General features: G+C 48.5%; 1 protein-coding gene across 1 annotated transcript in view; it reads left to right on the plus strand.

Moving 5' to 3' along the window:
• Window positions 1–26,071, plus strand: part of LOC144826026 (uncharacterized) — a 658,919-nt gene that overhangs the window by 130,455 nt on the left and 502,393 nt on the right. Inside the window, exon 7 of the mRNA XM_078684302.1 lies at window positions 1,310–1,495. Coding sequence (XP_078540428.1) covers window positions 1,310–1,495 — 186 coding nt within the window. The remainder of the gene's footprint in view (window positions 1–1,309; window positions 1,496–26,071) is intronic.

Raw genomic sequence — 26,071 nt, forward strand, 5'->3', positions numbered from 1 at the left:
ACGGGGAAATGTTGACTGGGCCCGTTGGCCCCCCCTAGGGCTCAATGAACTGGGTCTGCTGGAGTTAACCCCTGACTTGGGGACTGTAAATGCATAGGGTAGAGTTGTTTCTTCCTGCCTGGTGAAAGTCTCATTCTTGTTACCTAAAATGTCTACACTAGCTTATTAAGCGGTTTCACTCTACCTGATGAGATAATTATCCTCTGCCTAATGAGATGTTTATCCTGGCCAGATGAAAGGTTATGTTCTTGCCTAAAGAAATGTTTACACTAGCTTGATGAAATGCTGGCTTACCAGATACGGAATTAGTTTAATTTGCCTAATGAACTGTGGTCCAAACTTTCAGGAGATATCCATTATTACCTAATGAAATGTTCTACTTCTGCTGTTGAACTACTTATTTTTTGCAGCTAGGAACTGTTATTGCAGAGTAACGCAGCGTTTATCCTCCTAATGCAATGAGGTGTTACTACTGTGGTTATTGGAGACAATAAATGAAATATTATCTGAATGGTTCTATAGGGAATTCCTTGCAGGTGCTGACCAGGAGCAAGGCTGAAGCCAGGCATATAGCTATTTACTATTTAATATTTATTTATTTATGTATTTATGGTTGAATACTGAAAAATATGCGTTTTTAAGGAAAGGTAATGAGTCTAACTACTGTGCTGTTTGATTGCCCTGATTTTGAGCTTAGATAAAGCTTATTTATTTAAATCAAACATACTAGTGTGGTCTCAGTCTTTGCGTGTACTTATTCTCTCAGTGGATGTGTGTGTTGTGTAGTCACTTAACACCTAAGCTTCGGGTGCCTCCCTGCTCGGCCCAGCTACCCCCCAGGGATCTGGCGAACCCAGTTCCTACACATACCTTCAGCGGTAGTGAAGCAGACTTTCCACATCCTGATGGGGGAGAAGGATGAAACTAGCTTACCAGCGCTCTGAAGAGGCAAATCTGATCTTATACCCAGTTGCTATGGCCCCTTGATCGTATATTTTGAACTTTTAATTTTAAAGTAAGTTATTCGTATTCCTTCATAGTCGATTTTAGTCATCCTTCACCAACTTATCTTGTATGGTATCTACCTTAACACACAGCGTAGCTCTGAGCCCTTTAACAACCCTTTCATTTGTTTGGCATCTATCTTCACACATAGTTATAAAAATCCTCAAGGTAATTCGGTGTACATCAATCATCTAAAAAGAAATCGAAGATGTGATAAAAGATTTTGAATTTTATTTTATCTTGGACAAACTTGGAAATGAAACAATTTCTAGCCTAAAGCTAGTTTTTCGTTTTTTTAATACAGGATCAAGTACCTGTGTATGATTCCGTTAGCCAAGACGTTCAGGTGATAATTCAGAACCTCACTCGGAAGCTGGGAGACAGTGAAGAGAAATACAGTCTTCTACAGGAACAGACTGAAAGTCTTAAGAATCTCCTCAATAAAGAGAGAAATCATTTTCAGGAAAGAGAGGCTATGTATATGGAAAATGTAAGTAAAATGATTATTGATAGAGAATACCAATGTTGACTTTCTAAAACTTGTGATCAGGTAAAGCTCATTATGAATGCAGTAAAAGGAAAGTAGTTTCTAGTTTAATAATCTCTACATAACAATTTAGTGTCTCATGTCACAGCTCATGTTTCCTGACATCCATGTACTCTTATCACACTCCCTGTTCTTACCTCCTGGTCATTCGAAGCCATACTTTCATTACATCCCATGAACACTCGTCACATCTCAAACTCATCAAATTGTACAGAGTTATCACAACTTTTGTTTTTGATTACACTATTTATTAGGTCTCGATGTGACATTCCTAACTCCAACATATCCTCTCATCCCATGCAATCACATCTGATTAATTCACTTTAACCCCTTCATTGATTCCTTCCTTTCTCATCCTCTTATCCGCATTTCATAACTATCAATTATCTGACCTCCCATGCCACAACCAAACACTTCTTCTCCCTTATTACCGTTGCCTCTATGTATGTGTTGGCTCCACAGTCCTCAACCTCTGCTCTCTCATTATCATTCTGCCTCTGGTCTCCTTCATACTCTTCCTGCACCACACTCCCTTCATCTTGTCTCCTGACAGCACTCACCCCTTTCTGTCTTCCTCAAACTACCCCCCTTCTTCAGTTTCTCCCTTCCATGAGCCAAATCATACCATGCACTCTGTCGCACTCTCCCCTATATCTCAAGTCCGTCTGTCCTGACCCAGGAAGTAACCCAATGCGAGACGCATACGTCGAAATAAGAATTTTTGTATATTTTTTTCTGCATGGCTTAGTAACTTACTGCTTACAGGATCACACTAACTGCACATATTGGCTAACCAAATAATATACCTAAAAAATGGTGACACTAATGCAACGATTGGTTACATGATTGTTTCCCTCCGTTTCCCCATCCTGTGATTACGAACACCCCATTTACTCCCAGCAACATGCAGAGACAAAAAAAAAGACTCCAACAGGAAGACCTTTACCAACAACTGCACCAATTTACAAATTCACTGACTGGGAAGGTCCATTAAGCACAATACACTTTGGCACGCCATCCACAAGAAGCAAACATATACAACTCTTTTCTTGTTTCATTGGTAAGCATCAAGGACACTTTAGAATGGTTCCAGAGGTAAAATGTATGGTATAGACTTTGCGGGGAACTCTTGAGGGACTTTGTTGTTTTATCCATCTTGGCTTTACCACTCATGAGAGTGCATTGGTCTTGGTCAGCAGTTATCAGCTGTCTTTGAAATTATCTAGTAGAGTGTCTGAAGAATATTAACAATGGCGTTATTGTTAAGTGGATAATTTTGACCATTAGCAATGTGATTCCAAAGTAGTAGATGATCTGAGAAGGAGGTTCTATAGTGAGAGAAAAGTAGAGGACCTAGACAGATCTGTGGTGGACGGCAGTTATGACGCAGGTGGGTCTTGGGAATGATGAGCACCCAGAAATAGACTAAGAAAAGCATCAACAACAAAAAAGTGATGGCTGGAATTCTTCAATTCATCTCTGGCGATTATTCTGGCTGCATCCCAGCCCATCTGTTTATATTGTTTTGCTATTCATGCCACTTCAAACAGGAACTAGCTGTATGCATATCTGTTGTGGTCCTTCTCCAATTCACTAATAACTGTCCAGCCCTATATGCCAGGCCAGAACCCTTGTTAACTGCCATTGGAGCAGTCCCATACTAATTTTGGTCTATCTGTGCTGTATTAGTAGGGTTCAACTAGGTTACAATGACAGTGTGGGTGCAAGCACCAACATCTGGGTGTACCTCTCAAACATAAGGGCTTCAAAAGGAGGACTATAAAAAACAAGAAATGGCTGGAATCCTTGAATTAATTTCTGCGCCTGTATCTTTTATTCAGACCGTAACCTAGTCTGTAGTTTTGTACTTACCATGCCACTTCAGACAGGAACCTGCCAAATACAAATCAGCTTTGGCGACTTTGCTCAAATAAGACCAGTCCAGCCTGAACTGTCGGTCAGGCCCCCTCCGAAACACGCAAAAAACACAGTTGGTGGACAGAATGTAGAACAATGTCACCCCAGTACAGAGATCTGGGCCTAAATCCATCGTTTTTTTGCACTCCACGCCACCCTGGGTTAGACACTGGCTATATGCAAATCAGCTCTGACCCTGTGCCTCATGGGAACAGTCCAGTCCGAACTACCAAGCCATGTCTTTCCCAGACCGGAATCAAGCATCCAAGGAACGGTTTCTGGCTATCAGCCTTCATCAGCCTGGATAGCTTGACTCCAGTGGTGTGGAGAGCCTGGGACTCACGTCTGAGCATACACTGCACACTCGGGGTCAAAATTGCAAAAAACACAGTTGATGGACAGAATGTAGAACAATGTCATACATTCACCCCAGTACAGAGATCTGGGCCTAAATCCATCGTTTTTTTGCACTCCACACCACCCTGGGTTAGACACTGGCTATATGCAAATCAGCTCTGACCCTGTGCCTCATGGGAACAGTCCAGTTCGAACTTCCAAGCCATGTCTTTCCCAGACCGGAATCAAGCATCCAAGGACCGGTTTCTGGCTATCAGCCTTCATCAGCCTGGATAGCTTGACTCCAGTGGTGTGGAGAGCCTGGGACTCACGTCTGAGCATACCCAGCACACTCGGGGTGAAAATTGCAAAAAAACACCGTTGATGGACAGAATGTAGAACAATGTCATACATTCACCCCAGTACAGAGATCTGGGCCTAAATCCATCGTTTTTTTGCACTCCACGCCACCCTGGGTTAGACACTGGCTATATGCAAATCAGCTCTGACCCTGTGCCTCATGGGAACAGTCCAGTCCGAACTACCAAGCCATGTCTTTGATTCCCAGACCGGAATCAAGCATCCAAGGAACGGTTTCTGGCTATCAGCCTTCATCAGCCTGGATAGCTTGACTCCAGTGGTGTGGAGAGCCTGGGACTCACGTCTGAGCATACCCAGCACACTCGGGGTGAAAATTGCAAAAAACACAGTTGATGGACAGAATGTAGAACAATGTCATACATTCACCCCAGTACAGAGATCTGGTCCTAAATCCATCGTTTTTTTGCACTCCACACCACCCTGAGTTAGACACTGGCTATATGCAAATCAGCTCTGACCCTGTGCCTCATGGGAACAGTCCAGTCCGAACTACCAAGCCATGTCTTTCCCAGACCGGAATCAAGCATCCAAGGACCGGTTTCTGGCTATCAGCCTTCATCAGCCTGGATAGCTTGACTCCAGTGGTGTGGAGAGCCTGGGACTCACGTCTGAGCATACCCAGCACACTCGGGGTGAAAATTGCAAAAAACACAGTTGATGGACAGAATGTAGAACAATGTCATACATTCACCCCAGAACAGAGATCTGGGCCTAAATCCATCGTTTTGTTTGCACTCCACACCACCCTGGGTTAGACACTGGCTATATGCAAATCAGCTCTGACCCTGTGCCTCATGGGAACAGTCCAGTCCGAACTTCCAAGCCATGTCTTTCCCAGACCGGAATCAAGCATCCAAGGAACGGTTTCTGGCTATCAGCCTTCATCAGCCTGGATAGCTTGACTCCAGTGGTGTGGAGAGCCTGGGACTCACGTCTGAGCATACCCAGCACACTCGGGGTGAAAATTGCAAAAAACACAGTTGATGGACAGAATGTAGAACAATGTCATACATTCACCCCAGTACAGAGATCTGGTCCTAAATCCATTGTTTTTTTGCACTCCACACCACCCTGGGTTAGACACTGGCTATATGCAAATCAGCTCTGACCCTGTGCCTCATGGGAACAGTCCAGTCCGAACTACCAAGCCATGTCTTTCCCAGACCGGAATCAAGCATCCAAGGACCGGTTTCTGGCTATCAGCCTTCATCAGCCTGGATAGCTTGACTCCAGTGGTGTGGAGAGCCTGGGACTCACGTCTGAGCATACCCAGCACACTCGGGGTGAAAATTGCAAAAAACACAGTTGATGGACAGAATGTAGAACAATGTCATACATTCACCCCAGAACAGAGATCTGGGCCTAAATCCATCGTTTTTTTGCACTCCACACCACCCTGGGTTAGACACTGGCTATATGCAAATCAGCTCTGACCCTGTGCCTCATGGGAATAGTCCAGTCCGAACTACCAAGCCATGTCTTTCCCAGACCGGAATCAAGCATCCAAGGACCGGTTTCTGGCTATCAGCCTTCAACAGCCTGGATAGCTTGACTCCAGTGGTGTGGAGAGCCTGGGACTCACGTCTGAGCATACTCAGCACACTCGGGGTGAAAATTGCAAAATACACAGTTGATGGACAGAATGTAGAACAATGTCATACATTCACCCCAGTACAGAGATCTGGGCCTAAATCCATCATTTTTTTGCACTCCACACCACCCTGGGTTAGACACTGGCTATATGCAAATCAGCTCTGACCCTGTGCCTCATGGGAACAGTCCAGTCCGAACTACCAAGCCATGTCTTTCCCAGACCGGAATCAAGCATCCAAGGACCGGTTTCTGGCTATCAGCCTTCATCAGCCTGGATAGCTTGACTCCAGTGGTGTGGAGAGCCTGGGACTCACGTCTGAGCATACTCAGCACACTTGGGGTGAAAATTGCAAAAAACACAGTTGATGGACAGAATGTAGAACAATGTCATACATTCACCCCAGTACAGAGATCTGGGCCTAAATCCATCGTTTTTTTGCACTCCACACCACCCTGGGTTAGACACTGGCTATATGCAAATCCGCTCTGACCCTGTGCCTCATGGGAACAGTCCAGTCCGAACTACCAAGCCATGTCTTTCCCAGACCGGAATCAAGCATCCAAGGACCGGTTTCTGGCTAACAGCCTTCAACAGCCTGGATAGCTTGACTCCAGTGGTGTGGAGAGCCTGGGACTCACGTCTGAGCATACTCAGCACACTCGGGGTGAAAATTGCAAAAAACACAGTTGATGGACAGAATGTAGAGCAATGTCATACATTCACCCCAGTACAGAGATCTGGGCCTAAATCCATCGTTTTTTTGCACTCCACACCACCCTGGGTTAGACACTGGCTATATACAAATCAGCTCTGACCCTGTGCCTCATGGGAACAGTCCAGTCCGAACTACCAAGCCATGTCTTTCCCAGACCGGAATCAAGCATCCAAGGACCAGTTTCTGGCTATCAGCCTTCATCAGCCTGGATAGCTTGACTCCAGTGGTATGGAGAGCCTGGGACTCACGTCTGAGCATACCCAGCACACTAGGGGTGAAAATTGCAAAAAACACAGTTGATGGACAGAATGTAGAACAATGTTATACATTCACCCCAGTACAGAGATCTGGGCCTAAATCCATCGTTTTTTGCACTCCACACCACCCTGGGTTAGACACTGGCTATATGCAAATCAGCTCTGACCCTGTGCCTCATGGGAACAGTCCAGTCCGAACTACCAAGCCATGTCTTTCCCAGACCGGAATCAAGCATCCAAGGAACGGTTTCTGGCTACCAGCCTTCATCAGCCTGGATAGCTTGACTCCAGTGGTGTGGAGAGCCTGGGACTCACGTCTGAGCATACCCAGCACACTCGGGGTGAAAATTGCAAAAAACACAGTAGATGGACAGAATGTAGAACAATGTCATACATTCACACCAGTACAGTGATCTGGGCCTAAATCCATCGTTTTTTGCACTCCACACCACCCTGGGTTAGACACTGGCTATATGCAAATCCGCTATGACCCTGTGCCTCATGGGAACAGTCCAGTCCGAACTACCAAGCCATGTCTTTCCCAGACCGGAATCAAGCATCCAAGGACCGGTTTCTGGCTATCAGCCTTCATCAGCCTGGATAGCTTGACTCCAGTGGTGTGGAGAGCCTGGGACTCACGTCTGAGCATACCCAGCACACTAGGGGTGAAAATTGCAAAAAACACAGTTGATGGACAGAATGTAGAACAATGTCATACATTCACCCCAGTACAGAGATCTGGGCCTAAATCCATCGTTTTTTGCACTCCACACCACCCTGGGTTAGACACTGGCTATATGCAAATCAGCTCTGACCCTGTGCCTCATGGGAACAGTCCAGTCCGAACTACCAAGCCATGTCTTTCCCAGACCGGAATCAAGCATCCAAGGACCGGTTTCTGGCTATCAGCCTTCATCAGCCTGGATAGCTTGACTCCAGTGGTGTGGAGAGCCTGGGACTCACGTCTGAGCATACTCAGCACACTCGGGGTGAAAATTGCAAAAAACACAGTTGATGGACAGAATGTAGAACAATGTCATACATTCACCCCAGTACAGAGATCTGGGCCTAAATCCATCGTTTTTTTGCACTCCACACCACCCTGGGTTAGACACTGGCTATATGCAAATCCGCTCTGACCCTGTGCCTCATGGGAACAGTCCAGTCCGAACTACCAAGCCATGTCTTTCCCAGACCGGAATCAAGCATCCAAGGACCGGTTTCTGGCTAACAGCCTTCAACAGCCTGGATAGCTTGACTCCAGTGGTGTGGAGAGCCTGGGGCTCACGTCTGAGCATACTCAGCACACTCGGGGTGAAAATTGCAAAAAACACAGTTGATGGACAGAATGTAGAACAATGTCATACATTCACCCCAGTACAGAGATCTGGGCCTAAATCCATCGTTTTTTTGCACTCCACACCACCCTGGGTTAGACACTGGCTATATACAAATCAGCTCTGACCCTGTGCCTCATGGGAACAGTCCAGTCCGAACTACCAAGCCATGTCTTTCCCAGACCGGAATCAAGCATCCAAGGACCGGTTTCTGGCTATCAGCCTTCATCAGCCTGGATAGCTTGACTCCAGTGGTGTGGAGAGCCTGGGACTCACGTCTGAGCATACTCAGCACACTCGGGTTGAAAATTGCAAAAAACACAGTTGATGGACAGAATGTAGAACAATGTCATACATTCACCCCAGTACAGAGATCTGGGCCTAAATCCATCGTTTTTTTTTGCACTCCACACCACCCTGGGTTAGACACTGGCTATATGCAAATCAGCTCTGACCCTGTGCCTCATGGGAACAGTCCAGTCCGAACTACCAAGCCATGTCTTTCCCAGACCGGAATCAAGCATCCAAGGACCGGTTTCTGGCTATCAGCCTTCATCAGCCTGGATAGCTTGACTCCAGTGGTGTGGAGAGCCTGGGACTCACGTCTGAGCATACTCAGCACACTCGGGGTGAAAATTGCAAAAAACACAGTTGATGGACAGAATGTAGAACAATGTCATACATTCACCCCAGTACAGAGATCTGGGCCTAAATCCATCGTTTTTTTGCACTCCACACCACCCTGGGTTAGACACTGGCTATATGCAAATCCGCTCTGACCCTGTGCCTCATGGGAACAGTCCAGTCCGAACTACCAAGCCATGTCTTTCCCAGACCGGAATCAAGCATCCAAGGACCAGTTTCTGGCTATCAGCCTTCATCAGCCTGGATAGCTTGACTCCAGTGGTGTGGAGAGCCTGGGACTCACGTCTGAGCATACCCAGCACACTAGGGGTGAAAATTGCAAAAAACACAGTTGATGGACAGAATGTAGAACAATGTCATACATTCACCCCAGTACAGAGATCTGGGCCTAAATCCATCGTTTTTTGCACTCCACACCACCCTGGGTTAGACACTGGCTATATGCAAATCAGCTCTGACCCTGTGCCTCATGGGAACAGTCCAGTCCGAACTACCAAGCCATGTCTTTCCCAGACCGGAATCAAGCATCCAAGGACCGGTTTCTGGCTATCAGCCTTCATCAGCCTGGATAGCTTGACTCCAGTGGTGTGGAGAGCCTGGGACTCACGTCTGAGCATACTCAGCACACTCGGGGTGAAAATTGCAAAAAACACAGTTGATGGACAGAATGTAGAACAATGTCATACATTCACCCCAGTACAGAGATCTGGGCCTAAATCCATCGTTTTTTTGCACTCCACACCACCCTGGGTTAGACACTGGCTATATGCAAATCCGCTCTGACCCTGTGCCTCATGGGAACAGTCCAGTCCGAACTACCAAGCCATGTCTTTCCCAGACCGGAATCAAGCATCCAAGGACCGGTTTCTGGCTAACAGCCTTCATCAGCCTGGATAGCTTGACTCCAGTGGTGTGGAGAGCCTGGGACTCACGTCTGAGCATACTCAGCACACTCGGGGTGAAAATTGCAAAAAACACAGTTGATGGACAGAATGTAGAACAATGTCATACATTCACCCCAGTACAGAGATCTGGGCCTAAATCCATCGGTTTTTTTTGCACTCCACACCACCCTGGGTTAGACACTGGCTATATGCAAATCAGCTCTGACCCTGTGCCTCATGGGAACAGTCCAGTCCGAACTACCAAGCCATGTCTTTGCCAGACCGAAATTAAGCATCCAAGGACCAGTTTCTGGCTATCAGCCTTCATCAGCCTGGATAGCTTGACTCCAGTGGTGTGGAGAGCCTGGGACTCACGTCTGAGCATACCCAGCACACTAGGGGTGAAAATTGCAAAAAACACAGTTGATGGACAGAATGTAGAACAATGTCATACATTCAGCCCAGTACAGAGATCTGGGCCTAAATCCATCGTTTTTTGCACTCCACACCACCCTGGGTTAGACACTGGCTATATGCAAATCAGCTCTGACCCTGTGCCTCATGGGAACAGTCCAGTCCGAACTACCAAGCCATGTCTTTCCCAGACCGGAATCAAGCATCCAAGGACCGGTTTCTGGCTATCAGCCTTCATCAGCCTGGATAGCTTGACTCCAGTGGTGTGGAGAGCCTGGGACTCACGTCTGAGCATACCCAGCACACTCGGGGTGAAAATTGCAAAAAACACAGTTGATGGACAGAATGTAGAACAATGTCATACATTCACCCCAGAACAGAGATCTGGGCCTAAATCCATAGTTTTTTTGCACTCCACGCCACCCTGGGTTAGACACTGGCTATATGCAAATCAGCTCTGACCCTGTGCCTCATGGGAACAGTCCAGTCCGAACTACCAAACCATGTCTTTCCCAGACCGGAATCAAGCATCCAAGGACCGGTTTCTGGCTATCAGCCTTCATGAGCCTGGATAGCTTGACTCCAGTGGTGTGGAGAGCCTGGAACTCGCGTCTGAGCATACCCAGCACACTCGGGGTGAAAATTACAAAAAACAGAGTTGATGGACAGAATGTAGAACAATGTCATACATTCACCCCAGTACAGAGATCTGGGCCTAAATCCGTAATTTTTTTGCACTCCACACCACCCTGGGTTAGACACTGGCTATATGCAAATCAGCTCTGACCCTGTGCCTCATGGGAACAGTCCAGTCCGAACTTCCAAGCCATGTCTTTCCCAGACCGGAATCAAGCATCCAAGGACCGGTTTCTGGCTATCAGCCTTCATCAGCCTGGATAGCTTGACTCCAGTGGTGTGGAGAGCCTGGGACTCACGTCTGAGCATACCCAGCACACTCGGGGTGAAAATTGCAAAAAACACAGTTGATGGACAGAATGTAGAACAATGTCATGCATTCACCCCAGTACAGAGATCTGGTCCTAAATCCATCGTTTTTTTGCACTCCACACCACCCTGGGTTAGACACTGGCTATATGCAAATCAGCTCTGACCCTGTGCCTCATGGGAACAGTCCAGTCCGAACTACCAAGCCATGTCTTTCCCAGACCGGAATCAAGCATCCAAGGACCGGTTTCTGGCTATCAGCCTTCATCAGCCTGGATAGCTTGACTGCAGTGGTGTGGAGAGCCTGGGACTCACGTCTGAGCATACCCAGCACACTCGGGGTGAAAATTGCAAAAAACACAGTTGATGGACAGAATGTAGAACAATGTCATACATTCACCCCAGAACAGAGATCTGGGCCTAAATCCATCGTTTTTTTGCACTCCACACCACCCTGGGTTAGACACTGGCTATATGCAAATCAGCTCTGACCCTGTGCCTCATGGGAATAGTCCAGTCCGAACTACCAAGCCATGTCTTTCCCAGACCGGAATCAAGCATCCAAGGACCGGTTTCTGGCTATCAGCCTTCAACAGCCTGGATAGCTTGACTCCAGTGGTGTGGAGAGCCTGGGACTCACGTCTGAGCATACTCAGCACACTCGGGGTGAAAATTGCAAAATACACAGTTGATGGACAGAATGTAGAACAATGTCATACATTCACCCCAGTACAGAGATCTAGGCCTAAATCCTTCATTTTTTTTGCACTCCACACCACCCTGGGTTAGACACTGGCTATATGCAAATCAGCTCTGACCCTGTGCCTCATGGGAACAGTCCAGTCCAAACTACCAAGCCATGTCTTTCCCAGACCGGAATCAAGCATCCAAGGACCGGTTTCTGGCTATCAGCCTTCATCAGCCTGGATAGCTTGACTCCAGTGGTGTGGAGAGCCTGGGACTCACGTCTGAGCATACCCAGCACACTCGGGGTGAAAATTGCAAAAAACACAGTTGATGGACAGAATGTAGAACAATGTCATACATTCACCCCAGAACAGAGATCTGGGCCTAAATCCATCGTTTTTTTGCACTCCACACCACCCTGGGTTAGACACTGGCTATATGCAAATCCGCTCTGACCCTGTGCCTCATGGGAACAGTCCAGTCCGAACTACCAAGCCATGTCTTTCCCAGACCGGAATCAAGCATCCAAGGACCGGTTTCTGGCTATCAGCCTTCATCAGCCTGGATAGCTTGACTCCAGTGGTGTGGAGAGCCTGGGACTCACGTCTGAGCATACTCAGCACACTCGGGGTGACAATTGCAAAAAACACAGTTGATGGACAGAATGTAGAACAATGTTATACATTCACCCCGGTACAGAGATCTGGGCCTAAATCCATCGTTTTTTTGCACTCCACACCACCCTGGGTTAGACACTGGCTATATGCAAATCCGCTCTGACCCTGTGCCTCATGGGAACAGTCCAGTCCAAACTACCAAGCCATGTCTTTCCCAGACCGGAATCAAGCATCCAAGGACCGGTTTCTGGCTATAAGCCTTCAACAGCCTGGATAGCTTGACTCCAGTGGTGTGGAGAGCCTGGGACTCACGTCTGAGCATACTCAGCACACTCGGGGTGAAAATTGCAAAAAACACAGTTGATGGACAGAATGTAGAACAATGTCATACATTCACCCCAGTACAGAGATCTGGGCCTAAATCCATCGTTTTTTTGCACTCCACACCACCCTGGGTTAGACACTGGCTATATGCAAATCAGCTCTGACCCTGTGCCTCATGGGAACAGTCCAGTCCGTACTACCAAGCCATGTCTTTCCCAGACCGGAATCAAGCATCCAAGGACCGGTCTCTGGCTATCAGCCTTCATCAGCCTGGATAGCTTGACTCCAGTGGTGTGGAGAGCCTGGGACTCACGTCTGAGCATACTCAGCACACTCGGGGTGAAAATTGCAAAAAACACAGTTGATGGACAGAATGTAGAACAATGTCATACATTCACCCCAGTACAGAGATCTGGGCCTAAATCCATCGTTTTTTTGCACTCCACACCACCCTGGGTTAGACACTGGCTATATGCAAATCAGCTCTGACCCTGTGCCTCATGAGAACAGTCCAGTCCGAACTACCAAGCCATGTCTATTCCAGACCGGAATCAAGCATCCAAGGACCGGTTTCTGGCTATCAGCCTTCATCAGCCTGGATAGCTTGACTCCAGTGGTGTGGAGAGCCTGGGACTCACGTCTGAGCATACTCAGCACACTCGGGGTGAAAATTGCAAAAAACACAGTTGATGGACAGAATGTAGAACAATGTCATACATTCACCCCAGTACAGAGATCTGGTCCTAAATCCATCGTTTTTTTGCACTCCACACCACCCTGGGTTAGACACTGGCTATATGCAAATCAGCTCTGACCCTGTGCCTCATGGGAACAGTCCAGTCCGAACTACCAAGCCATGTCTTTCCCAGACCGGAATGAAGCATCCAAGGACCGGTTTCTGGCTATCAGCCTTCATCAGCCTGGATAGCTTGACTCCAGTGGTGTGGAGAGCCTGGGACTCACGTCTGAGCATACTCTGCACACTCGGGGTGAAAATTGCAAAAAACACAGTTGATGGACAGAATGTAGAACAATGTCATACATTCACCCCAGTACAGAGATCTGGGCCTAAATCCATCGTTTTTTTGCACTCCACACCACCCTGGGTTAGACACTGGCTATATGCAAATCCGCTCTGACCCTGTGCCTCATGGGAACAGTCCAGTCCGAACTACCAAGCCATGTCTTTCCCAGACCGGAATCAAGCATCCAAGGACCGGTTTCTGGCTATCAGCCTTCATCAGCCTGGATAGCTTGACTCCAGTGGTGTGGAGAGCCTGTGACTCACGTCTGAGCATACCCAGCACACTAGGGGTGAAAATTGCAAAAAACACAGTTGATGGACAGAATGTAGAACAATGTCATACATTCACCCCAGTACAGAGATCTGGGCCTAAATCCATAGTTTTTTTGCACTCCACACCACCCTGGGTTAGACACTGGCTATATGCAAATCAGCTCTGACCCTGTGCCTCATGGGAACAGTCCAGTCCGAACTACCAAGCCATGTCTTTCCCAGACCGGAATCAAGCATCCAAGGACCGGTTTCTGGCTATCAGCCTTCATCAGCCTGGATAGCTTGACTCCAGTGGTGTGGAGAGCCTGGGACTCACGTCTGAGCATACCCAGCACACTCGGGGTGAAAATTGCAAAAAACACAGTGGATGGACAGAATGTAGAACAATGTCATACATTCACCCCAGAACAGAGATCTGGGCCTAAATCCATAGTTTTTTTGCACTCCACACCTACCTGGGTTAGACACTGGCTATATGCAAATCAGCTCTGACCCTGTGCCTCATGGGAACAGTCCAGTCCGAACTACCAAACCATGTCTTTCCCAGACCGGAATCAAGCATCCAAGGACCGGTTTCTGGCTATCAGCCTTCATGAGCCTGGATAGCTTGACTCCAGTGGTGTGGAGAGCCTGGAACTCGCGTCTGAGCATACCCAGCACACTCGGGGTGAAAATTACAAAAAACAGAGTTGATGGACAGAATGTAGAACAATGTCATACATTCACCCCAGTACAGAGATCTGGGCCTAAATCCATCTTTTTTTGCACTCCACACCACCCTGGGTTAGACACTGGCTATGTGCAAATCAGCTCTGACCCTGTGCCTCATGGGAACAGTCCAGTCCGAACTACCAAGCCATGTCTTTCCCAGACCGGAATCAAGCATCCAAGGACCTGTTTCTGGCTATCAGCCTTCATCAGCCTGGATAGCTTGACTCCAGTGGTGTGGAGAGCCTGGGACTCACGTCTGAGCATACCAAGCACACTCGGGGTGAAAATTGCAAAAAACACAGTTGATGGACAGAATGTAGAACAATGTCATACATTCACCCCAGTACAGAGAACTGGGCCTAAATCCATCGTTTTTTTGCACTCCACACCACCCTGGGTTAGACACTGGCTATATGCAAATCAGCTCTGACCCTGTGCCTCATGGGAACAGTCTAGTCCGAACTACCAAGCCATGTCTTTCCCAGACCGGAATCAAGCATCCAAGGACCGGTTTCTGGCTATCAGCCTTCATCAGCCTGGATAGCTTGACTCCAGTGGTGTGGAGAGCCTGGGACTCACGTCTGAGCATACCCAGCACACTCTGGGTGAAAATTGCAAAAAACACAGTTGATGGACAGAATGTAGAACAATGTCATACATTCACCCCAGTACAGAGATCTGGGCCTAAATCCATCGTTTTTTTGCACTCCACACCACCCTGGGTTAGACACTGGCTATATGCAAATCAGCTCTGACCCTGTACCTCATGGGAACAGTCCAGTCCGAACTACCAATCCATGTCTTTCCGAGACCGGAATCAAGCATCCAAGGACCGGTTTCTGGCTATCAGCCTTCATCAGCCTGGATAGCTTGACTCCAGTGGTGTGGAGAGCCTGGGACTCACGTCTGAGCATACCCAGCACACTCGGGGTGAAAATTGCAAAAAACACAGTTGATGGACAGAATGTAGAACAATGTCATACATTCACCCCAGTACAGAGATCTGGGCCTAAATCCATCGTTTTTTGCACTCCACACCACCCTGGGTTAGACACTGGCTATATGCAAATCAGCTCTGACCCTGTGCCTCATGGGAACAGTCCAGTCCGAACTACCAAGCCATGTCTTTCCCAGACCGGAATCAAGCATCCAAGGACTGGTTTCTGGCTATCAGCCTTCATCAGCCTGGATAGCTTGACTCCAGTGGTGTGGAGAGCCTGGGACTCACGTCTGAGCATACCCAGCACACTCGGGGTGAAAATTGCAAAAAACACAGTTGATGGACAGAATGTAGAACAATGTCATACATTCACCCCAGAACCGAGATCTGGGCCTAAATCCATAGTTTTTTTGCACTCCACGCCACCCTGGGTTAGACACTGGCTATATGCAAATCAGCTCTGACCCTGTGCCTCATGGGAACAGTCCAGTCCGAACTACCAAACCATGTCTTTCCCAGACCGGAATCAAGCATCCAAGGACCGGTTTCTGGCTATCAGCCTTCATGAGCCTGGATAGCTTTACTCCAGTGGTGTGGAGAGCCTGGAACTCGCGTCTGAGCATACCCAGCACACTCGGGGTGAAAATTACAAAAAACAGAGTTGATGGACAGAATGTAGAACAATGTCATACATTCACCCCAGTACAGAGATCTGGGCCTAAATCCGTCATTTTTTTGCACTCCACACCACCCTGGGTTAGACACTGGCTATATGCAAATCAGCTCTGACCCTGTGCCTCATGGGAACAGTCCAGTCTGAACTTCCAAGCCATGTCTTTCCCAGACCGGAATCAAGCATCCAAGGACCGGTTTCTGGCTATCAGCCTTCATCAGCCTGGATAGCTTGACTCCAGTGGTGTGGAGAGCCTGGGACTCACGTCTGAGCATACCCAGCACACTCGGGGTGAAAATTGCAAAAAACACAGTTGATGGACAGAATGTAGAACAATGTCATGCATTCACCCCAGTACAGAGATCTGGTCCTAAATCCATCGTTTTTTTGCACTCCACACCACCCTGGGTTAGACACTGGCTATATGCAAATCAGCTCTGACCCTGTGCCTCATGGGAACAGTCCAGTCCGAACTACCAAGCCATGTCTTTCCCAGACCGGAATCAAGCATCCAAGGACCGGTTTCTGGCTATCAGCCTTCATCAGCCTGGATAGCTTGACTCCAGTGGTGTGGAGAGCCTGGGACTCACGTCTGAGCATACCCAGCACACTCGGGGTGAAAATTGCAAAAAACACAGTTGATGGACAGAATGTAGAACAATGTCATACATTCACCCCAGAACAGAGATCTGGGCCTAAATCCATCGTTTTTTTGCACTCCACACCACCCTGGGTTAGACACTGGCTATATGCAAATCAGCTCTGACCCTGTGCCTCATGGGAATAGTCCAGTCCGAACTACCAAGCCATGTCTTTCCCAGACCGGAATCAAGCATCCAAGGACCGGTTTCTGGCTATCAGCCTTCAACAGCCTGGATAGCTTGACTCCAGTGGTGTGGAGAGCCTGGGACTCACGTCTGAGCATACTCAGCACACTCGGGGTGAAAATTGCAAAATACACAGTTGATGGACAGAATGTAGAACAATGTCATACATTCACCCCAGTACAGAGATCTGGGCCTAAATCCATCATTTTTTTGCACTCCACACCACCCTGGGTTAGACACTGGCTATATGCAAATCAGCTCCGACCCTGTGCCTCATGGGAACAGTCCAGTCCGAACTACCAAGCCATGTCTTTCCCAGACCGGAATCAAGCATCCAAGGACCGGTTTCTGGCTATCAGCCTTCATCAGCCTGGATAGCTTGACTCCAGTGGTGTGGAGAGCCTGGGACTCACGTCTGAGCATACCCAGCACACTCGGGGTGAAAATTGCAAAAAACACAGTTGATGGACAGAATGTAGAACAATGTCATACATTCACCCCAGTACAGAGATCTGGGCCTAAATCCATCATTTTTTTGCACTCCACACCACCCTGGGTTAGACACTGGCTATATGCAAATCAGCTCTGACCCTGTGCCTCATGGGAACAGTCCAGTCCGAACTACCAAGCCATGTCTTTCCCAGACCGGAATCAAGCATCCAAGGACCAGTTTCTGGCTAACAGCCTTCAACAGCCTGGATAGCTTGACTACAGTGGTGTGGAGAGCCTGGGACTCACGTCTGAGCATACTCAGCCCACTCGGGTGAAAATTGCAAAAAACACAGTTGATGGACAGAATGTAGAACAATGTCATACATTCACCCCAGTACAGAGATCTGGGCCTAAATCCATCGTTTTTTTGCACTCCACACCACCCTGGGTTAGACACTGGCTATATACTAATCAGCTCTGACCCTGTGCCTCATGGGAACAGTCCAGTCCGAACTACCAAGCCATGTCTTTCCCAGACCGGAATCAAGCATCCAAGGACCGGTTTCTGGCTATCAGCCTTCATCAGCCTGGATAGCTTGACTCCAGTGGTGTGGAGAGCCTGGGACTCACGTCTGAGCATACTCAGCACACTCGGGGTGAAAATTGCAAAAAACACAGTTGATGGACAGAATGTAGAACAATGTCATACATTCACCCCAGTACAGAGATCTGGGCCTAAATCCATCGGTTTTTTTGCACTCCACACCACCCTGGGTTAGACACTGGCTATATGCAAATCAGCTCTGACCCTGTGCCTCATGGGAACAGTCCAGTCCGAACTACCAAGCCATGTCTTTCCCAGACCGGAATCAAGCATCCAAGGACCGGTTTCTGGCTATCAGCCTTCATCAGTCTGGATAGCTTGACTCCAGTGGTGTGGAGAGCCTGGGACTCACGTCTGAGCATACTCAGCACACTCGGGGTGAAAATTGCAAAAAACACAGTTGATGGACAGAATGTAGAACAATGTCATACATTCACCCCAGTACAGAGATCTGGGCCTAAATCCATCGTTTTTTTGCACTCCACACCACCCTGGGTTAGACACTGGCTATATGCAAATCCGCTCTGACCCTGTGCCTCATGGGAACAGTCCAGTTCGAACTACCAAGCCATGTCTTTCCCAGACCGTAATCAAGCATCCAAGGACCAGTTTCTGGCTATCAGCCTTCATCAGCCTGGATAGCTTGACTCCAGTGGTGTGGAGAGCCTGGGACTCACGTCTGAGCATACCCAGCACACTAGGGGTGAAAATTGCAAAAAACACAGTTGGTGGACAGAATGTAGAACAATGTCATACATTCACCCCAGTACAGAGATCTGGGCCTAAATCCATCGTTTTCTGCACTCCACACCACCCTGGGTTAGACACTGGCTATATGCAAATCAGCTCTGACCCTGTGCCTCATGGGAACAGTCCAGTCCGAACTACCAAGCCATGTCTTTCCCAGACCGGAATCAAGCATCCAAGGACTGGTTTCTGGCTATCAGCCTTCATCAGCCTGGATAGCTTGACTCCAGTAGTGTGGAGAGCCTGGGACTCACGTCTGAGCATACCCAGCACACTCGGGGTGAAAATTGCAAAAAACACAGTTGATGGACAGAATGTAGAACAGTGTCATACATTCACCCCAGAACAGAGATCTGGGCCTAAATCCATAGTTTTTTTGCACTCCACGCCACCCTGGGTTAGACACTGGCTATATGCAAATCAGCTCTGACCCTGTGCCTCATGGGAATAGTCCAGTCCGAACTACCAAGCCATGTCTTTCCCAGACCGGAATCAAGCATCCAAGGACCGGTTTCTGGCTATCAGCCTTCAACAGCCTGGATAGCTTGACTCCAGTGGTGTGGAGAGCCTGGGACTCACGTCTGAGCATACTCAGCACACTCGGGGTGAAAAGTGCAAAATACACAGTTGATGGACAGAATGTAGAACAATGTCATACATTCTCCCCAGTACAGAGATCTGGGCCTAAATCCATCATTTTTTTGCACTCCACACCACCCTGGGTTAGACACTGGCTATATGCAAATCAGCTCTGACCCTGTGCCTCATGGGAACAGTCCAGTCCGAACTACCAAGCCATGTCTTTCCCAGACCGGAATCAAGCATCCAAGGACCGGTTTCTGGCTATCAGCCTTCATCAGCCTGGATAGCTTGACTCCAGTGGTGTGGAGAGCCTGGGACTCACGTCTGAGCATACCCAGCACACTCGGGGTGAAAATTGCAAAAAACACAGTTGATGGACAGAATGTAGAACAATGTCATACATTCACCCCAGTACAGAGATCTGGGCCTAAATCCATCATTTTTTTGCACTCCACACCACCCTGGGTTAGACACTGGCTATATGCAAATCAGCTCTGACCCTGTGCCTCATGGGAACAGTCAAGTCCGAACTACCAAGCCATGTCTTTCCCAGACCGGAATCAAGCATCCAAGGACCGGTTTCTGGCTATCAGCCTTCATCAGCCTGGATAGCTTGACTCCAGTGGTGTGGAGAGCCTGGGACTCACGTCTGAGCATACTCAGCACACTCGGGGTGAAAATTGCAAAAAACACAGTTGATGGACAGAATGTAGAACAATGTTATACATTCACCCCAGTACAGAGATCTGGGCCTAAATCCATCGTTTTTTTGCACTCCACACCACCCTGGGTTAGACACTGGCTATATGCAAATCCGCTCTGACCCTGTGCCTCATGGGAACAGTCCAATCCGAACTACCAAGCCATGTCTTTCCCAGACCGGAATCAAGCATCCAAGGACCGGTTTCTGGCTATAAGCCTTCAACAGCCTGGATAGCTTGACTCCAGTGGTGTGGAGAGCCTGGGACTCACGTCTGAGCATACTCAGCACACTCGGGGTGAAAATTGCAAAAAACACAGTTGATGGACAGAATGTAGAACAATGTCATACATTCACCCCAGTACAGAGATCTGGGCCTAAATCCATCGTTTTTTTGCACTCCACACCACCCTGGGTTAGACACTGGCTATATGCAAATCAGCTCTGACCCTGTGCCTCATGGGTCCAGTCCGTACTACCAAGCCATGTCTTTCCCAGACCGGAATCAAGCATCCAAGGACCGGTTTCTGGCTATCAGCCTTCATCAGCCTGGATAGCTTGACTCCAGTGGTGTGGAGAGCCTGGGACTCACGTCTGAGCATACTCAGCACACTCGGGGTGAAAATTGCAAAAAACACAGTTGATGGACAGAATGTAGAACAATGTCATACATTCACCCCAGTACAGAGATCTGGGCCTAAATCCATCGTTTTTTTGCACTCCACACCACCCTGGGTTAGACACTGGCTATATGCAAATCCGCCCTGACCCTGTGCCTCATGGGAACAGTCCAGTCCGAACTACCAAGCCATGTCTTTCCCAGACCGGAATCAAGCATCCAAGGACCGGTTTCTGGCTATCAGCCTTCATCAGCCTGGATAGCTTGACTCCAGGGGTGTGGAGAGCCTGGGACTCACGTCTGAGCATACCCAGCACACTCGGGGTGAAAATTGCAAAAAACACAGTTGATGGACAGAATGTAGAACAATGTCATACATTCACCCCAGTACAGAGATCTGGTCCTAAATCCATCGTTTTTTTGCACTCCACACCACCCTGGGTTAGACACTGGCTATATGCAAATCAGCTCTGACCCTGTGCCTCATGGGAACAGTTCAGTCCGAACTACCAAGCCATGTCTTTCCCAGACCGGAATCAAGCATCCAAGGACCGGTTTCTGGCTATCAGCCTTCATCAGCCTGGATAGCTTGACTCCAGTGGTGTGGAGAGCCTGGGACTCACGTCTGAGCATACTCGGCACACTCGGGGTGAAAATTGCAAAAAACACAGTTGATGGACAGAATGTAGAACAATGTCATACATTCACCCCAGTACAGAGATCAGGGCCTAAATCCATCGTTTTTTGCACTCCACACCACCCTGGGTTAGACACTGGCTATATGCAAATCCGCTCTGACCCTGTGCCTCATGGGAACAGTCCAGTCCGAACTACCAAGCCATGTCTTTCCCAGACCGGAATCAAGCATCCAAGGACTGGTTTCTGGCTATCAGCCTTCATCAGCCTGGATAGCTTGACTCCAGTGGTGTGGAGAGCCTGGGACTCACGTCTGAGCATACCCAGCACACTCGGGGTGAAAATTGCAAAAAACACAGTTGATGGACAGAATGTAGAACAATGTCATACATTCACCCCAGTACAGAGATCTGGGCCTAAATCCGTCATTTTTTTGCACTCCACACCACCCTGGGTTAGACACTGGCTATATGCAAATCAGCTCTGACCCTGTGCCTCATGGGAACAGTCCAGTCCGAACTACCAAGCCATGTCTTTCCCAGACCGGAATCAAGCATCCAAGGACCGGTTTCTGGCTATCAGCCTTCATCAGCCTGGATAGCTTGACTCCAGTGGTGTGGAGAGCCTGGGACTCACGTCTGAGCATACCCAGCACACTCGGGGTGAAAATTGCAAAAAACACAGTTGATGGACAGAATGTAGAACAATGTCATACATTCACCCCAGTACAGAGATCTGGGCCTAAATCCATCATTTTTTTGCACTCCACACCACCCTGGGTTAGACACTGGCTATATGCAAATCAGCTCTGACCCTGTGCCTCATGGGAACAGTCCAGTCCGAACTACCAAGCCATGTCTTTCCCAGACCGGAATCAAGCATCCAAGGACCGGTTTCTGGCTATCAGCCTTCATCAGCCTGGATAGCTTGACTCCAGTGGTGTGGAGAGCCTGGGACTCACGTCTGAGCATACTCAGCACACTCGGGGTGAAAATTGCAAAAAACACAGTTGATGGACAGAATGTAGAACAATGTTATACATTCACCCCAGTACAGAGATCTGGGCCTAAATCCATCGTTTTTTTGCACTCCACACCACCCTGGGTTAGACACTGGCTATATGCAAATCCGCTCTGACCCTGTGCCTCATGGGAACAGTCCAATCCGAACTACCAAGCCATGTCTTTCCCAGACCGGAATCAAGCATCCAAGGACCGGTTTCTGGCTATAAGCCTTCAACAGCCTGGATAGCTTGACTCCAGTGGTGTGGAGAGCCTGGGACTCACATCTGAGCATACTCAGCACACTCGGGGTGAAAATTGCAAAAAACACAGTTGATGGACAGAATGTAGAACAATGTCATACATTCACCCCAGTACAGAGATCTGGGCCTAAATCCATCGTTTTTTTGCACTCCACACCACCCTGGGTTAGACACTGGCTATATGCAAATCAGCTCTGACCCTGTGCCTCATGGGAACAGTCCAGTCCGTACTACCAAGCCATGTCTTTCCCAGACCGGAATCAAGCATCCAAGGACCGGTTTCTGGCTATCAGCCTTCATCAGCCTGGATAGCTTGACTCCAGTGGTGTGGAGAGCCTGGGACTCACGTCTGAGCATACTCAGCACACTCGGGGTGAAAATTGCAAAAAACACAGTTGATGGACAGAATGTAGAACAATGTCATACATTCACCCCAGTACAGAGATCTGGGCCTAAATCCATCGTTTTTTTGCACTCCACACCACCCTGGGTTAGACACTGGCTATATGCAAATCCGCCCTGACCCTGTGCCTCATGGGAACAGTCCAGTCCGAACTACCAAGCCATGTCTTTCCCAGACCGGAATCAAGCATCCAAGGACCGGTTTCTGGCTATCAGCCTTCATCAGCCTGGATAGCTTGACTCCAGGGGTGTGGAGAGCCTGGGACTCACGTCTGAGCATACCCAGCACACTCGGGGTGAAAATTACAAAAAACAGAGTTGATGGACAGAATGTAGAACAATGTCATACATTCACCCCAGTACAGAGATCTGGTCCTAAATCCATCGTTTTTTTGCACTCCACACCACCCTGGGTTAGACACTGGCTATATGCAAATCAGCTCTGACCCTGTGCCTCATGGGAACAGTTCAGTCCGAACTACCAAGCCATGTCTTTCCCAGACCGGAATCAAGCATCCAAGGACCGGTTTCTGGCTATCAGCCTTCATCAGCCTGGATAGCTTGACTCCAGTGGTGTGGAGAGCCTGGGACTCACGTCTGAGCATACTCGGCACACTCGGGGTGAAAATTGCAAAAAACACAGTTGATGGACAGAATGTAGAACAATGTCATACATTCACCCCAGTACAGAGATCAGGGCCTAAATCCATCGTTTTTTGCACTCCACACCACCCTGGGTTAGACACTGGCTATATGCAAATCCGCTCTGACCCTGTGCCTCATGGGAACAGTCCAGTCCGAACTACCAAGCCATGTTTTCCCAGACCGGAATCAAGCATCCAAGGACTGGTTTCTGGCTATCAGCCTTCATCAGCCTGGATAGCTTGACTCCAGTGGTGTGGAGAGCCTGGGACTCACGTCTGAGCATACCCAGCACACTCGGGGTGAAAATTGCAAAAAACACAGTTGATGGACAGAATGTAGAACACTGTCATACATTCACCCCAGAACAGAGATCTGGGCCTAAATCCATAGTTTTTTTGCACTCCACGCCACCCTGGGTTAGACACTGGCTATATGCAAATCAGCTCTGACCCTGTGCCTCATGGGAACAGTCCAGTCCGATTTACCAAACCATGTCTTTCCCAGACCGGAATCAAGCATCCAAGGACCGGTTTCTGGCTATCAGCCTTCATGAGCCTGGATAGCTTGACTCCAGTGGTGTGGAGAGCCTGGAACTCGCGTCTGAGCATACCCAGCACACTCGGGGTGAAAATTACAAAAAACAGAGTTGATGGACAGAATGTAGAACAATGTCATACATTCACCCCAGTACAGAGATCTGGGCCTAAATCCGTCATTTTTTTGCACTCCACACCACCCTGGGTTAGACACTGGCTATATGCAAATCAGCTCTGACCCTGTGCCTCATGGGAACAGTCCAGTCTGAACTTCCAAGCCATGTCTTTCCCAGACCGGAATCAAGCATCCAAGGACCGGTTTCTGGCTATCAGCCTTCATCAGCCTGGATAGCTTGACTCCAGTGGTGTGGAGAGCCTGGGACTCACGTCTGAGCATACCCAGCACACTCGGGGTGAAAATTGCAAAAAACACAGTTGATGGACAGAATGTAGAACAATGTCATGCATTCACCCCAGTACAGAGATCTGGTCCTAAATCCATCGTTTTTTTGCACTCCACACCACCCTGGGTTAGACACTGGCTATATGCAAATCAGCTCTGACCCTGTGCCTCATGGGAACAGTCCAGTCCGAACTACCAAGCCATGTCTTTCCCAGACCGGAATCAAGCATCCAAGGACCGGTTTCTGGCTATCAGCCTTCAACAGCCTGGATAGCTTGACTCCAGTGGTGTGGAGAGCCTGGGACTCACGTCTGAGCATACTCAGCACACTCGGGGTGAAAATTGCAAAATACACAGTTGATGGACAGAATGTAGAACAATGTCATACATTCACCCCAGTACAGAGATCTGGGCCTAAATCCATCGTTTTTTTGCACTCCACACCACCCTGGGTTAGACACTGGCTATATGCAAATCCGCTCTGACCCTGTGCCTCATGGGAACAGTCCAATCCGAACTACCAAGCCATGTCTTTCCCAGACCGGAATCAAGCATCCAAGGACCGGTTTCTGGCTATAAGCCTTCAACAGCCTGGATAGCTTGACTCCAGTGGTGTGGAGAGCCTGGGACTCACGTCTGAGCATACTCAGCACACTCGGGGTGAAAATTGCAAAAAACACAGTTGATGGACAGAATGTAGAACAATGTCATACATTCACCCCAGTACAGAGATCTGGGCCTAAATCCATCGTTTTTTTGCACTCCACACCACCCTGGGTTAGACACTGGCTATATGCAAATCAGCTCTGACCCTGTGCCTCATGGGAACAGTCCAGTCCGTACTACCAAGCCATGTCTTTCCCAGACCGGAATCAAGCATCCAAGGACCGGTTTCTGGCTATCAGCCTTCATCAGCCTGGATAGCTTGACTCCAGTGGTGTGGAGAGCCTGGGACTCACGTCTGAGCATACTCAGCACACTCGGGGTGAAAATTGCAAAAAACACAGTTGATGGACAGAATGTAGAACAATGTCATACATTCACCCCAGTACAGAGATCTGGGCCTAAATCCATCGTTTTTTTGCACTCCACACCACCCTGGGTTAGACACTGGCTATATGCAAATCCGCCCTGACCCTGTGCCTCATGGGAACAGTCCAGTCCGAACTACCAAGCCATGTCTTTCCCAGACCGGAATCAAGCATCCAAGGACCGGTTTCTGGCTATCAGCCTTCATCAGCCTGGATAGCTTGACTCCAGGGGTGTGGAGAGCCTGGGACTCACGTCTGAGCATACCCAGCACACTCGGGGTGAAAATTGCAAAAAACACAGTTGATGGACAGAATGTAGAACAATGTCATACATTCACCCCAGTACAGAGATCTGGTCCTAAATCCATCGTTTTTTTGCACTCCACACCACCCTGGGTTAGACACTGGCTATATGCA

The sequence above is a fragment of the Lissotriton helveticus genome, chromosome 3_2, assembly GCF_964261635.1.
Source record: "Lissotriton helveticus chromosome 3_2, aLisHel1.1, whole genome shotgun sequence".
Lineage (NCBI taxonomy): Eukaryota > Metazoa > Chordata > Amphibia > Caudata > Salamandridae > Lissotriton > Lissotriton helveticus.